The sequence below is a fragment of the Myripristis murdjan genome, chromosome 23 (assembly GCF_902150065.1).
Source record: "Myripristis murdjan chromosome 23, fMyrMur1.1, whole genome shotgun sequence".
In the NCBI taxonomy this organism is placed as follows: domain Eukaryota; kingdom Metazoa; phylum Chordata; class Actinopteri; order Holocentriformes; family Holocentridae; genus Myripristis; species Myripristis murdjan.
Genome location: NC_044002.1, coordinates 4,009,820 through 4,025,451, shown reverse-complemented (window position 1 = coordinate 4,025,451; position 15,632 = coordinate 4,009,820). Strand labels below are relative to the sequence as shown.

General features: G+C 42.5%; 1 protein-coding gene across 1 annotated transcript in view; it reads right to left on the bottom strand.

Annotated features, from left to right (window-relative positions):
• The window catches only part of stab2 (stabilin 2), a 32,498-nt gene extending 17,634 nt beyond the window's left edge, over window positions 1–14,864 (bottom strand). The window contains exons 1-25 of the mRNA XM_030046224.1: window positions 14,722–14,864; window positions 13,253–13,377; window positions 13,017–13,132; window positions 10,472–10,557; window positions 9,949–10,015; window positions 9,745–9,840; window positions 9,432–9,554; window positions 7,006–7,202; window positions 6,584–6,714; window positions 6,334–6,467; window positions 6,150–6,229; window positions 5,614–5,763; window positions 4,273–4,416; window positions 4,068–4,130; window positions 3,104–3,220; window positions 2,948–3,001; window positions 2,765–2,845; window positions 2,507–2,659; window positions 2,301–2,360; window positions 1,983–2,084; window positions 1,252–1,338; window positions 1,019–1,130; window positions 739–919; window positions 531–624; window positions 215–373 (exon numbers count right to left, since the gene is read on the bottom strand). Coding sequence (XP_029902084.1) covers window positions 215–373; window positions 531–624; window positions 739–919; window positions 1,019–1,130; window positions 1,252–1,338; window positions 1,983–2,084; window positions 2,301–2,360; window positions 2,507–2,659; window positions 2,765–2,845; window positions 2,948–3,001; window positions 3,104–3,220; window positions 4,068–4,130; window positions 4,273–4,416; window positions 5,614–5,763; window positions 6,150–6,229; window positions 6,334–6,467; window positions 6,584–6,714; window positions 7,006–7,202; window positions 9,432–9,554; window positions 9,745–9,840; window positions 9,949–10,015; window positions 10,472–10,557; window positions 13,017–13,132; window positions 13,253–13,377; window positions 14,722–14,817 — 2,808 coding nt within the window. The 5' untranslated portion in view covers window positions 14,818–14,864. The remainder of the gene's footprint in view (window positions 1–214; window positions 374–530; window positions 625–738; window positions 920–1,018; window positions 1,131–1,251; window positions 1,339–1,982; window positions 2,085–2,300; window positions 2,361–2,506; window positions 2,660–2,764; window positions 2,846–2,947; window positions 3,002–3,103; window positions 3,221–4,067; window positions 4,131–4,272; window positions 4,417–5,613; window positions 5,764–6,149; window positions 6,230–6,333; window positions 6,468–6,583; window positions 6,715–7,005; window positions 7,203–9,431; window positions 9,555–9,744; window positions 9,841–9,948; window positions 10,016–10,471; window positions 10,558–13,016; window positions 13,133–13,252; window positions 13,378–14,721) is intronic.
• Between the last annotated feature and the right edge of the window lie 768 nt (window positions 14,865–15,632).

The following is a 15,632-nucleotide window of genomic DNA, read 5'->3' as shown; positions in this document are numbered from 1 at the left end:
ATTGAGCCTTAGAGCTACTACAAATTCTCATTTTGTCAGTTTAAAGGATGATGGTTATTTAACTTACTGCATGCTAAAGTGTTAGTATGCACATCAGACAGAGATACCTACTGGAGACCAGAGATGCCAGTCCTCCTGTCAGGTACTCTTGTCACACTACCCAAAAGTAGTCCTTTAGCGTACATCAGAGAATGATGGCGCTCTTTCTCCTTACCTGCCCAGGGCCTATATAGATACAGGTGGCATTCGGGTGGCAGCCACCCCTGTCAGGGTTGTTACATGTATTGATGGGCTGGCACTCATCCCCATCCTCCCTCCACCCTGCTAGACACTGGCATGAGTGTGTACCAGGTCCTGTCTTTGTACACTTGGCCTGCAGGGGGCAGAAACAACACACATTTAAAGACATAGAGAACTCTACCTGGGGCTTTCAGTGTGCTTGTACTCAGCATCAAACTTGGGATTAACACCTATAGGCTGTGTATATTAAAATGAAATTGCAACAGGAGATGAAATATCTTTTGACTTACATTTATGCTGCAGCCGCCCCGAAGAGGTAGGGCGCACGGGTCTTTTTCCACACAAATGATACCATCACCCTCGTAGCCAGGTTTACATACACACCTGAAGACACACACAGATGATACACTGATAAAAGTCTTTTGCACAGAACCCTCTCTATTATTGACATTTATTGTTGTGAAATGAAACTGAGCAAGTCAAAGTAATTCCACACACTTTGTTGCCCCCTGGTTGAAGTCACAGTCTGCGTGGGCGTGGCAGAACTCAACTTGGACTCCACAGGCCCGTGTCTGGCGCTCGCAGTACACACCGGTGTAGCCTGGCATGCAGCTGTCCACTTTACACCGCCCGTCCGCCTCTGGACGGTTATCACACTGGCCGTGGATACAGGTGCAGGCTGAGGAGAGAGGGACGCATGGTCATCATCTTGAAATACTGCAGCAAACCACTGACTCGCCATTGTCAGAGCAGGAGTACCAAGTGTCGACAGACATACTTTTGTCACAGTTAGGTCCATATTTGTTGGGACTGGAGCAGTACTGGCATCGGGAGCCTCTGAAGTTGGGCTCACAGATACAGGTTCCATTTCCTTCAATTCCCTCCATACACTGATTCACACAAGACACAAACATTTTAGTATCCAAGCAGCAGGTTTAACTGTGACCTATCACAGTCCACTTCAATGGACTTGAACAATTCACTCAGTGCAGTGTTGAGACTGTGTCTGACCTGGCCATGACCAGAGCAGGGCGTCTGGAATCCCCCAGGACACATGCTGCACTCTGGACCATAGAAGCCCCTACAACATGCTGGTGTCTGGGCACAGAGAGAACAGGTACAGATGCCTAATGTAGGAAACCACATTTTCTCCTATTTGTACATACATTGCTATTGTATAACCAAATATGTTTACAGAGTAACTAAACTCAAATCTGCATAAAGCCTGACCTCTAATGGTGAAATTAGGGTGCCTGGTCTCTACCAGAAAGGACAACAGGTGGCAACATCAGACCAGGCACCATACTTATCACCATCAAATTCAAAAATCAATTTCAGGCAATTTCAGGCTAACTACAGTAAACACATCACAAGTGGGCTTCTGATTGGCTTTTCTTCCTAAAGAAATACTGAAAGCTTTTGAACTGGCACTGAAAATCCTCCACTTCAGTATCTAAGCCTCATTTTCATTAAAGCTAGTATTGTTGACAATTCAGGGCCTAGTATTGTGACTGCTCAGTTGTGAGGACTTGGTCTTCAAATTCATTCAGTATATACCCTTTAACTAAATTATAGCTATTTACATCATAAAGAATATTGTCTCCTGAGCAGTACTATATTTCAAAATAAATTTATGATGTGAAGTAAATAACACAGCACCTTTACGTATACATGCCTGAGGTACAGGTATGTGGCTGCATGTGACTACATCTATAAACGTGTGTGTGTGTGTGTGTGTCTACCGTGATGGTTGTATTGCAGAGGGGTGAGCAGCCAGTGGCAGGGATATTCAAGGCTGGCCGGCCTATCTTGAGGGAGTACACACAGCCATAAATGGAGGAGTCCTATATGACATGGAAATAGGAGGTCTTGTCATAATTACAAAGAAACATAAAAATATCTTATATTGTTGTTGGTCATATCTCAAGACCAATTTTTCAAGGAATATTTGGGGGGAAGATAGAGAAAATAGGGCATTACATACTGTATGTGTAGGATGAGGAAAAGAGAGAAAGACAGAGAGAAAGAGACAGAGAGAAATAAATAGAAAGAGGTCTTACCATGAAAACTCCAGAGGGGCATTTCGCCAGTTTAGCTTTTGAGCAACTGACACATTCACCCTGGGAAAAGAAAGAGATTCTCAGTTTGCTAACAATGATTAATTTTACTGTTTGACATATAGATATCAAACAAAGCAGAAAGCCAGCTAACATGTAATTGCTGAGTGGATGTGATAAGGCTGCTGATGACACATTTGGGACCTCACCTTAACTATCTTTGTCTCTGTGGTGTCACACCGATGGGGAAGCACTGGCTCAATGGAGGATGGGATCAAAACTCCATCCACCGAATAGAGGCGTCCGTTCTTTGCCTCCACATCAGCCTCCAGCACCGCCATTCCATTGACTAGAATCTGACCCTGTTGTGCATGTGTATTGAAAAACAGCATCAATCAAGATGCTGAGTCCAAAGACGTATCAAGACATAGATAAAATGTGTTGTTTTTCAGGGTCTACTCACGTACGTTTTCTGTCACGTTAAATGATAGAACCTGATTGGCCCTGGTCACAACTCTAGGGCTGGACACAACATTATAGACCTCCAACTTCAAATTCAGGAAAAAAAGTCAAGATACAAGATACAAATTAAAAACATGTGTTAACAGGCATGAAATACAAACCACAAATCACCACACACTGATACTCACTGCACTGGAGGCTACTATGTGGTTCCTTAGAAGCTCCACCAGCTTGATGTAGCCCTGAAGTAACAGACAAAAGGGTGTATAGTGCATAAGTACATACAAGTGGGTGGATGTCTGTGACTTTCTGTAACTGTGGATATAAATGCTCCTAATCCTTACTTCAGCAGAGCTAAGGTACTGCAGGTGTCCCTCCATCATGGCATCAAAGGCAGTGCTGGTGGGGGCAAACACAGTGAATGGACCGGGCAAATCCATGAGAGACGCCATGTTGGTTTTCTGCAAAGCAAGGAAATTGTTTATTCATCTAAAAAACTTTACCAGGCTCTTGATTTAACCCTTTGAAACAGCCTTGTGTTCATTTATTGGGGGTAATTTTATGGTACTGCTAAGTATTTTGATAAGTTTCTGAGGTTTCCGTCTAAATTTTGTCTTGTCATTTTTTTGTACGTTTCTTGCTAATTTTCAGGTCATTTCTTACTAATTTGCTCATCACCTTCTTTCCTGTTTTTCAAAGAAATCAAGAAGAATAGAATGGCTGGAAAATTAAAATAAAAGGTGCTGGTTTAAAAACAAGTTCAAAATACATCTTTAATGCCTGCAGAGCAGCATTATTTATTTTAATCTGCATTGTGTTTGGTAATTGATGCAGTTGCTACCTGCTAGCCTTCATAGGACAGTACTTGTACATGTATTTTAACTAGGTTCATCTTGTTTGATGGTATGGATTATTGCTTGTATTATTTCTTGTTCTAGTTCACATTAACACTTTTTGTATGAGTCTGCCATAGTAAGTGCCCGTAGTGAGTTATATGGATGGCTAATGAGTTAAGGGCTAAACACTGTGTAGCAAACTGGCTGTATCTGACTGGAAAAACTTGGGATGAGAGGATAAGACACACTCAACAAAGTTTGGCAGCGTCAATGAATGCAGCCATAAATCATGGCTATACTCAAGGCATGTTTCCCAGTTAAAAATAGCAATTAATGAAGGAATATTATCTGAAATGTTTTTTTTCTCTATAAATTGACACACTGTTTCATTCCTGTATCACAAATGGTATTAACTATGACAGGTTTTGTGCATGTAAAGTGTCACCAAAAATTTATGTACTTCAGTACATACTTCTAATAAAGACTTGAACTTGGCAAATTTGCCGTTGTCTGATAGAATCTTCATCAGGTTCTCCTGCGGAAAAATACACAAGACAGAATGTAAAACAAAAATGAATGAATGAATTACTCAGTGTACTGACTGACTGCCTTTCTTCTCCATTAGAGAAAGTATGTATATGAAGTATCGTGCTCATGGGTATGTGGTGTCTCTGCACCTCTTTATCACTTTCCACAGTGGGTGACACACTGTCCATCAGCTTGCTGATGATATGAATCATCCCATTGGATGCAATGACATCAGACTGGAGGATCGTGCCCTTCTTCCTGCTGCCATGGATCCGGATTTTTGTCTGTGCATCCTATAAATAAAGTAAAAGTTGCTTCTTTAGGTGCTGTATGGAAGGCAAGTCTAAGTCATTCACAAGACACAGTCTTGGGACAAAGGGTTTGGGCCAGGTTTCAGCAACCATGGAGAAAGTTATCTCAAACCTAATGGTTTTTCATGGCATTTTTGACTTAGTCATGTTTCAGTGATAAACAGCATTTCAGAACAATGACAGTTGACAGTTGAAGAGAATCTCTATGTGAACCTCCTTAGAGAAACATTTACACTGGACACATACAACATTTCATAAAGAAGTATAGGGGGGATGGTGGAGATGAAGAGCGAGCCAGGAAAGGACTCAGGGTCAGTCTTAGGACACACACAACCATATGTTTCCACTCTCACTTCCTGCACGCACAGACACACACAAACACAAACATACACGCTGTTAGCTGTCAGCATCCTGTAGCAGAGGTACACTGAGGGTGAGGACTCACTACGAGGGTTATTTTGGTAGAATAGCAGAAACCACAGTAGTACTTTGAGAAATCACAAATAGTGGGACACTTCTAAAGCTAAAAAATGATGACGTTAGAACTGAAATGAAATAAAAACTAAACTCAAAATCAAAGTGAAATCAAATAAAAACACAAAATGAGTGTACATGGAAATAAGATTTGTAACTATAATAGCTATAATAAACTATAACAAGCTTGTGGAATGCCAGTGTCAAAAGTGACAGTGCTGCAACACCTTGAGAATTTACTACTGAATCGCAAATTTGCAGCAAAATTTCTACAATCTTTCACCATGACTTAACATCAGTTTAATTTTTAAACATGTACATTCCCACTTGAGTTTTTGAAAAGGGAAACATTGGCTGCCCTGTAAGTCAAGAGAGATTTGAGTGATTATCATCCTAACATTGATCTTAGATGAAAATCTCTACTCCAAAATGTCAACTTTTCAGGAACCAAGTTTTTCATTTGGTCTGATGACAATGCCCACACATTGTCCAACATGAGCCCATATATTAGAAAATGTGTGAACCAGTAGAGCATCATCAGCATAGAGTCCATAGCATAGCAGGTCAACAGGTTATCAGAAAGTGGAAAATGAAAAGGTTATACCAAAATCAAACACTAATTTAAGATTACACTGTGTTATACTCTATGTATTATGTGCAACTAAAATGACATAATCCTGCAGATTTCTGGACTGTTTCTCTCACCCCATCTGTGGTGTCAGTTTCGCCAGCTTTGCCAGTTAAAGTGTAGTAGACGTCCATTTTCTTCAGCGTGTCAAAAGGTATCTCCCCAGCAACCATGTGCAGCTTGCACCAGTATTTAGCTTTGGAGGAATCAGCCATTATGGTCTTTGGCTGAGGAAAAAAAGCAGACATACAGAACATAAGGCAGAGTAAATTAATCATATTGCTAAGATTATCCGGGAGGGAGCCATGCAGGAAGAGTGTTCTTGTGGTTGATGAATTCTCTCCCCTCCCTCACTAAGTACATTTGAGGTACCACTGAGCAAGGCACTATAGCGCCAACTGCTCCAGTGGCCAAAAGAAGAAGAGTACTTGGAAGCTCCCAGGTATGAATGTGTGAATATGATGTATATGTGTTCCTGGAAGAGATAAGTATGCTTAGTTTTCTTTTCCCTATTAAATAAATGTGAATGTGAAAGCGAAAAAAGCATAGATTAGACTGGCTGAAAGTGATGACTACTGGGTGTGTCTATGTGATTGTGCCTGTAATAGCTCACCGAAGTTCCCCGGAAGCCTTTATTGATAGGGATGAAAACAGTGAAAGGGCCCAAGTTGCGCAAAGGCCAAGAAAGGGAACCTGAAAATGAGCACAACAGTAAAGCATCATCTGTATTTCATGCTGTGAGTGCTTAATTGATTTCAACAGAAAGAGTGGAGTGCTAGTAAACCCATCTGGCGTACCAAAGAGTGTGATGGCATTGCTGAGCTGACCGGTCCACTGGCCACCAGGCTCTGTATTCAAATCATTGAGGCGCTGCATGATGTTGCCATAGCAAACTTTCCCATTCCCAAGGTAACCATGATGACAGGTGCACCTAAAAGAGAGAGGGAGAGGGCTGGTCATGTGTGACCACTTTTGATTTGTATGACTCCACTCAAATGTTACACATCTCACACAAAACTTTCTGCAGATAAATAGAAAATGACTGACTCGACACGTTCCGGTGCCACAGTAGTACAGTTGGCGTTCTTGTGGCAGGAGTCAGGTTTACAGGCCTCCTTTAGGCTGCAGCTCACCCCTCTCTCAAGATTGTCAAACCCAGCAAGACACTCACAGTGAAACTACAGGCAAAACAAAGCAACATAAAACACCAGCTCAAAATTTTTGCAAAAACCTTTCCTAAAAAGCATTAATAAAAGAAAGATGCCAAATCTTACCAAAACCAATCAAAACACAAGAACTCTTGAAGGGACAGCATCATATCAGGGATGGCTGGATACTACTATTTTTTTTTTTCAAAATAAATGAACTATCCCTTTAAGACTTCTAACGTACAGTACAGGAAATTCCACTGGATGAGACTGACTGGAACCTTACCCACGTATCAGATATGCACATACATACACACTCACCTTTCCAGGTCCATCGTACACACAACGGGTGCTGAGGGCTGAGCAGCCGCCGTGATTGGTCTGGCATGGGTCAATACCCATACACACACGGCCATCCCCGCTGTAGCCCTCAGCACAGGTACAGAGGTGTTTGTTGGGACCAGTGTGGACACAGGTAGCATGGGGATGACAGATGCTCTGTAGACACGGGTTTATGGCTGAGGAAAGGGAAGACAAAAGGAACCACTCCACATCACAACTCCTTTTAACATCCGTTTAAAGGTATACACCAAATTTTGAGTGTGTGGTCCACTGGACTGTCACATAGACACTAACATCATTGATGTGTCCCTGTACAGTCTGGTGTTCATGTTAGCACTTTAGGATGCTGACTGACTGTGGGCCACTCACCTTATCTTGAAAGTGAGAAAATCAAAACTTGAATAGCTTAATAGTCAGTATTTTTAATGAAAAAAAAAAAAACAACAACTACATTTTGATCTACATGACACGACTTGGCCTGCAGTTAGCTATGTGTTACTATTGAAGACTGTGCTGCTAAATATCACTATACAACCAAACAATCACCAGAGCAAGTTATGGAGCTGCTAGTTGCAGCTGAAAACAGAATAAATGAAAAAGCTCAATACAACACAAATGTCCATGAAAAAAGGAAAAAAGCAGTAAAAAAGTAACACAGAAATTAACCAAGCATTTTTTCCACTTTTTCCAATAATACTAGTAGAGCAACATTATCACTAATGCTAACGTTAGCGCGGAGTACCAGAGCCAATGATTTACTGGGAACACATGAATGACTTGTGTGAGACAATTTCCCCAAAACGCTGTATTCTACTATGGCAGAAGAAATGGCCAGCTACACATACACTACTCACAAAAAGTTAGGGATATTCGGCTTTCAGGTGAAATTTCAGGATGAACCTAAAATGCATTCTAACCTTTACAGGTGAACTTAATGTGACCTTCTGTAAACTTTTGAATGTACATGTCCAACTGTTCAGTGTTTCAGTACTTTTTGCACAAGTTGCTGTTCTCTAACAAGGAGTTTAACGGCAAAATTCACAACAGGTGTTTGATCCATCAATCAACCAATAAATTTCCTGGTTCAATTAGAATTGGTATTTAAACAGTCCTCCTCATCATGCTGTTCACATATTGACATCATGAGACCAAGACACCTAACAATTGATCAGCAGCACCTCGCCATTGTGAGGCTTCAAACAGGATGTCCTCAGACGCAAGTGGCCACTGAGCTTAGAGTGTCACAGAGTGTCATCAGCAGGTTGCAACAGAGATACAGAGAGACTGGAAGAGTCACAGAAAGGCATAGAAGTGGATGTCCTTTGGCCACATCCCACACTGATGACTGCTTCATTGTGAACAGTGCCCTGCGGAACCGGATGATGAATGCCACTCAACTCCAGGTACGTTTAAGGAAGGTGAGAGGCACCCAAGTGTCACGTCAGACCATTCGAAACCGTTTACATCAGCATGGTCTGCGTGCTAGACGACCTGCAAGGGTACCTGACCACACCACCAGGCACAGGTGTCATCGTCTTGCATGGGCCAGGGAGCATTTACGCTGGACGAGGGACCAGTGGGCCTCAGTGCTGTTCTCTGATGAAAGCCGATTCATGTTGAGCAGAAATGATGGCCGCCAACGATGTTGGAGACGTCAAGGAGAGCACTATGCATCAGCCACTGTTGTCACCAGACGAGCCTTTGGTGGTGGTGGTGTTACTGTGTGGGCAGGTGTGTCTAGTCAGTACAGAACTGCCCTAATGGTACAGTGACAAGCCCATACTACCTGAATAACATCATTAATCCAGTCATTGTGCCCCTGCATGAACAACACAGGCCTAATTTCATCCTCATGGACGACAATGCTCCAGCTCATCGAGGTCGTATCATTAGGGAACGGTTGCTGGAGACTGGGTTACCTCAGATGGAGTGGCCTGCACTTTCTCCAGACCTGAATCCCATAGAAAACCTATGGGATCAGCTGAGTCGCCGTGTAGAGGCTCGGAGCTCTGTACCCCAGAACCTCAATGTCCTGAGGGCCGCCCCTTCAAGAAGAGTGGGATGCCATGCCTCAGCAGACAATAAGTCGACTTGTGAACAGCATGAGACGTCGTTGTCAAGCTGTAATTGATGCTCAAGGGCACATGACAAGTTATTGAGACATTGACATTTTTTGTTGTGGTATACCCACCACTGTTGTTGGCTTTTGTTTCAAGAAATTGTTTGAGATGAGGAAATCACCAGTGCATGCTTCTACTTAAATGCCCTACTTTCATGATATAATATCACTGTAGCGTGAACTTTTTACATTTTCCGTAAATTTCACCCGAAAGCCAAATATCCCTAACTTTTTGTGAGTAGTGTATATGAGATGAGATTTTTTTTTTTTTAAACAGGAAACTCACATATGCACTCTGTTCCTGACATCTGGTAGCCAGTCTTGCATCTACACACAAGCTTCCCTGTGAGGGCTTCCTCCATGCAGCGAGAGTTCTCAGGGCAACTGAGGGCGGCACACTCTGGCAGTTCTGGGAAAGAGAAATGTCTTACATTAGGAAAGGTACATGATACAGCCTGTCTATGATATGTATGTACCCTCACATCAATGGATACACGACTACTAACCAGACCAATATACACTGTCTGGCATCTGTTGCGACAAAATGACATTCATTTCTTCAGAGTGGCACCAAGATTACAATGCTTTCAACTCCTTACCTTGGTCACAGTTGGGGCCTTTGTACCCAGAGAAACAGGTGCATATCCCATCACCACGTACACCAGCATTACACAATCCATGTACACATGTGCACACTAGAACAAAATTATGGAATGAAGAGAGAAAAAGAAATAAACAATGGATTGTATTACAAAACTAACCAATAAAGCTTTCATATTTTTGAGTAATCTGCAAATGGTTACCTGAGCCACAGGTGGAACCATATCTGTTTGGTGCACAGTCTTCACATGCAGTTCCTGTATAGCCATCCTGAATCCATACACAAACATACAAAGAAATGAACAAGTGCACATATCGGTGCATTTCTTTGTGCCTCCCTTGTTTTAGCTAAGACCCTCAAGCTTCTATCTTGATTACAAAGAAATTCATGCAAATGGAGCTATGAGCTTTAAGTCTAGGTGCTCAAGCCACTTCATAATGAGAGGCCTCTCTGATCCAATCTTAGATTCTAGCCGTGCTGCATCTTCTAGCAATGACAGTGGTCATTCTAAATGGACAAGCCAAAGACAAAGTCCAAAGTCTTCACACCATGTTTTGAATGATCCTAAATGTACTCAAATAATTTGGTGGAGATGGTAGTACAAAGAGTTACCTGCATGTAAAAATAACATGATTTACATGTAACTGTGCACTGAATCTAGCCCAGAGTATCTACTGTGTGTGCGGGTGTGTTTATGTGCAGGTGTGTATCCCAGCATATACTACCTTACAGCTGCAGGTTCCATTACCCCCCATTCCATCAGAGCAGACTCCATTATTGTTACAAGGCATGCTTGCATGTTCTGGACACTCTGTAACACATCCAGACGTATATTAAAATTAACATAAAAATAAATTTGTGATATTGACAACAGTACGCAACAAGAAGGCACTCAGTAGAGGACAGACATCTGCCAAGTTCAAGGCTGGAGGTTAATGCCCTGTTTGTGTAAAGCCTCATCCCCTTTTGGCAATGTTGTTGTAATAGGTCACGCCCCTTTCAGCCAATCAGCATGGAAAGGTGGTCAGTAGCACCTTGACCCAAAACCAGCTGTCCCACTGGGTTTCATGATGCTGGGTGGATGTGTTTAGAGTCTATGGCCCTGTTTGTAATAAGCCCTGTCCATTGCAACACATCTTTGGTGGCCAATGACTAAGTTTTGTTAGTCATCACAAGGTTAGGGCACACAAGTCCAGTGTTTTTTGAGCCATCCCACTGATAGATGGACGGACAGTTGGATGGATGGAGCATTCACATAACCCCTGTCAGAGGTTTCATGTACTTGGTGGAGGTAAATAGGCTCCATAATATGTGGAGCTGCAAAAGGTTTGTTTGCGATAGGCTTTCTCCAAGGACATGAGTAAGCACACATGCTCTTGTTAAAACAGACCCCACTTCAACCTTGCCTTTCCTTCCTTTCCTTTCCTTTCCTTTCGTCATTCTCATCAATTCTTATCTCTCTTCTTCCCTTGTCCCTCTCTTATCAGAATAACCCTAGGATGCAGCCTCTCAGTTCATCACCTTACTCCCCAATGAGATGGAATCTCTCTCCTTTTCACTCTCACATGTTCCATCAGTCTGATAAACACTTAATGATCTTCCAGAAATGGAGAATATATGTGGGGGTAGTGACTGTGTAACACCATCCTCTCCCTCCAGAATTAATGTTGAGGTGCTCTTCAGCAAGACTCCAACCTCTTTGGTGAAACTGTGTTTCCACCAGTAGAGGACTATGGTTGTACTGGGCAGCTCACAGTGTGAGTGTGTAGAACTGTATCATTATGAGGAGAGCTGGTGCTACATAAACAAGGAGCTCAGTTGACATTCCATAAAAGTTTAAAATATAAGGTTTATGTATTACAGGATCCACGGAGAGGAAGCCTGTACCTGCCCCCCCTGCTTCCACCCCTAGCCACCAGCCACACTCTGGATGTCAGCACATTCCTGCAACATGGGGCCCTGCTGACGGTGAGCCCTACCAACAGGAGGAAGGAAGTGTGGAAGTCCTCTGCTCCCCGCCAGGCCATGGCTGCATCCTGGACCCAGTGGAGCGAATACTAGCTCACAGCGTAAGTCACCTTGCACACAGGATGCTCCTGACACATTTAGCCACTCTCCATACTCTTTAATCTGTGGCCCTGTTGCTACACAGCTTGCTGTCCAGCTGAAGAGAATCCTAAATTTTTCCACCTTTCTATTCTTCCTCCCCTCAAGGGACATTGCCCCCTTCCACCACCACCACCACCACCAGTTGCTTGGGGAGCAAACAGCAGCCAAATTCTCATCTGAAAACTTCCTAACAAAATATTCCCTTATTGTCCTTTGCAGTATTTTGCAGTCACAGGAATTGTATGGCCTTTGACCTCAATGTGCCCTTTTTTTCATAGTCCCTAAAAGAGCACTTGCACAAATTAGTTGGCAACCAACCTCTCAGCACTGATGGTTGCATGTAGCCTGAAATTTAGGTTGATCAGTCCATTTCCATTATTCCATTATTCTATCTGAAAATGCCCCTGGGTTAGTCATTTCCTGTAAGACCAATCATTAGTGACTGCCATGTCCACCCGCTATGGTTGAACTATGGTTTTCAGTTGACATGGTAGCCGCTTTGAAACCTTACAACACTACTGCAAATGGGTCTACTTTAGCAATTTCAGCCACCTGCACAAATGTCAGTCAATGTTAACACGTTGCGCCATTTATGTAGAATCAAATTTAATGGTGAAAGGGCTCATAACAACTACAAGAGCTTTATATTGCCAAAAAAACAAACAAACAAAAAAAAGTATTTGGAGAAGGAAACTAACTCCTTGGAACAAAGCTAGGCAAATTCTAACAAACAGACTGGGGGTCCTTTCCAGAGGGGCTAGTTGATGAATGAAACTTTTGCCAAAAAACATCTCCCCATCTTAGAAATGCCTTCAGCTCACACCATTGCTCTGCTCTGAGTGTTTCAACAGCAGCGGATATATCTTTATCATCCATTTTTGCATGTAGCCAGTGTTTGCTAATATAGAATGACCTCTCTGGCTGTGGCACAGCTTGATTACGTCAACAATGTTCATCCTGCCCTGCAATGCCCTGACCGGCCCGTTTAGTTTTCAACAGAGAAATTAAAGTTGAATTAAGCAGCACCAGAGCCTGTGAATGTACAATTCACAGAATGGAACCAGGCTAGGTTGCATACAACTTCACGAATCTACTTTATGAAAATGGAAAGCGTCACTAATACTTTGTGCATTTAATGAATGAGTGTTTCCTTCTACTTACCAATGCAGTCTTGGCCCCAGTACCCTGGACAGCACCTCTTTGCCTCGATTTCTTTGTAGCATTCAAAAGAGCAGCCTTTGATGGCAAGCTGCAAAGTTGCACTCCTTATGTGGTACCTGCACACAGACAGGAGACTCAGCTCAAATCTTACACCCCTGCATGCATGCATCCTATAACTCGTTATTGCAGTACTTTGATCCTATTTTAAGAAATCCCTTCCACTTATTCCTACTCACTTGCAGTCCTGTGAAACAGTATTGGGGGTTTTCTTGAAGCCAGTGGGGCAGGGGATCAACAGACTGATGCTACAGGAATGACACGCCGTCCTTGTTTTGATTACCGTTGTATTGGTGCAGAAGTTCTGTCAAAGAGAACCACAAACGGTTGCTTTCACCACACCAGAATAGTTTTGGTTTATTTTTGAGCATTTTCTTTTCTTTTCTTTTCTTTTTTTTGCTTTACTTGCCAGTAGACAGTGGACAGTGACTGGAAAGATGGGAGAGAGAAAGCAGGGGATGACATGACAAAGTCCCAATGAAGGGTTAGGCTGCTTTTTTAGGTTGGAGGTACTACCCATCCCCTGGCAATACAGTGGTAGTTGTTATACAAGGATACAAGGATACAAGGAAGTTTATTGGTCATTATACAACAGATTGAATAATGAAATTAAAGCGTGGTTCCCTCTTGATTAATCAATCAAGAGGGAACAACTGTGGTTGTTATCCAACCACAGTTACATAAAATTTGAAATACCTGACCTGAAGCTTTATTGTCTTTGGACATTTTATGTAGTCATCATTATCAGTTGTTATATTGTGTTTTTGTAGGCTAAGCCTTCATTAAAAGGTAGAGATATGTCCGACACTTTCCTATGGAATGGGCGACAAAGAGCTGCTAAGAATTCAGTGGAGACCTTTACTGTGAATACCTGGCACAAAATGATCAAATTTAAAGATATTTTCCCAAAATATTGGCTTTTGGAAACTTCAGCCTGTAAGTATTGGTTTGTTGATCCCTAATCTCAAGATTTGAATCCACGATTTTCCAACTGCGCTCTCTTGGCCAAACTATGGGCCATTATGAAAGGCAAAGCTCCCATTGCTCCCAGCCAAACTGAGCAAATAGCACACAATGTAAGTGCAGAGATCATAACTTTCCATGGATGTTGCTGTGTTAACTTCAAAGGCCAGAATGTGACTGTTGACTTTGACTATAGCTGCACTGCAGAAAAGTAAACAGGAAGAGACTGCCTAATAGTTTCTGCCGCTATCTGCCTGAACTGATCTCCCCGGCTAGGCCAGCCATAAGCCGAATGCAATGAGCACAGAGAACAGCTACTTACACAAGACACAGAAAATGCCTAGAATTAGATAAACTCATTCAAAACAGCACAGCTGCTTTGGGTGAGTTTACAGGTCTACAAGCCATGACACATGAAGCACTTGAGGAAAGGTCAATGGTGAAAGAGTAATTGAAGAAAATGAAAGCAAGTGCTTTGTGTTTTGCATGCAAAGTAAATTTTTTTTCTATGGCGATCCTCCTTTTTTGAAGTTAAATAACATTTAATGTAATTTAGTATTTCCTGTACCTGGCTAGAAAACTAGATAGTCTTTGATGAAAGTGATATAATAGCGAGATGAACCTCAGGCAAATGAAGGTACTTAACAGGCTACTCTGCAGTGAGTGAATGAATGAACAACCTTACCTGATCTGATGCGGCAGACACCATATCGTGCAGGCCTGTCCCCAGCAGCAACACCGTGAACAGCAGGAGAGCTGAAGCTTGACACCAAGACGCCATGTCTCCTGTCACTAACCCTCTGCCTGCCTGTTTTTTTTTTCAGTCACTTTCCACAAACTCTGTTCGCTCTCTTCCTGTCCAAGACTCGCAAGAGGACTGGGACAGCTCACAATGTCTATCTGCCTTTTCAGTGCTCTCACCTTCTCATCCCCTCCCCTTATCCCTCGGCATTGCCCACTGTACTGAAGGGGCACCTACATCTGTCCCCACCCTCTGGACCCTTCATTTGTTTTAATTGCCATCGCTGCCTTTTGCTCACTGCTGTGATATTTTATTATTCTGTCTCCATCTTTTGTGCTAAGTGCTCATTGCTGTGGTTTTTCTTCACTGCACTTCCCAGACATAACCTGTCAATCAGTGTGTCCAGTATGGTGAGATCTTTTTACTTAGATGATGAAGTTTCTTCTCTCTGTTTGTTCATTCATTTGTTTATTCCCAGGAAAGAGTTTTTAGACACCTGGTGTTTAGAGCAGAAAATAAAAACTTAAATGAACCGGACATAAGTTGATCCTCTATTGTGTTATCTTGTGATAGACTTCTTTGTTTTCATGTGAAAAAGGCTGCCAGCTCCTGTTTTAATCAGTTTAAGTGGCTTTGTGTTGCATTTTATTTTAATTATTGTAAACTAAACTGAGTCTTTTTCTCTCTCTGTCACACATAAGAACCCGTGTCAGCAAATGTTGTGTGTGTGTGTGTGTGCGTCTGTTTGGGAGGGGGGGGGGCGGTCTATTGCCCTACTTGTGTTCAAACAGTGGGTGAGTGAGGGGTGCAGGAGAATGGCAGGATATCCTGGACTGTAAATAAGATTCACTCTC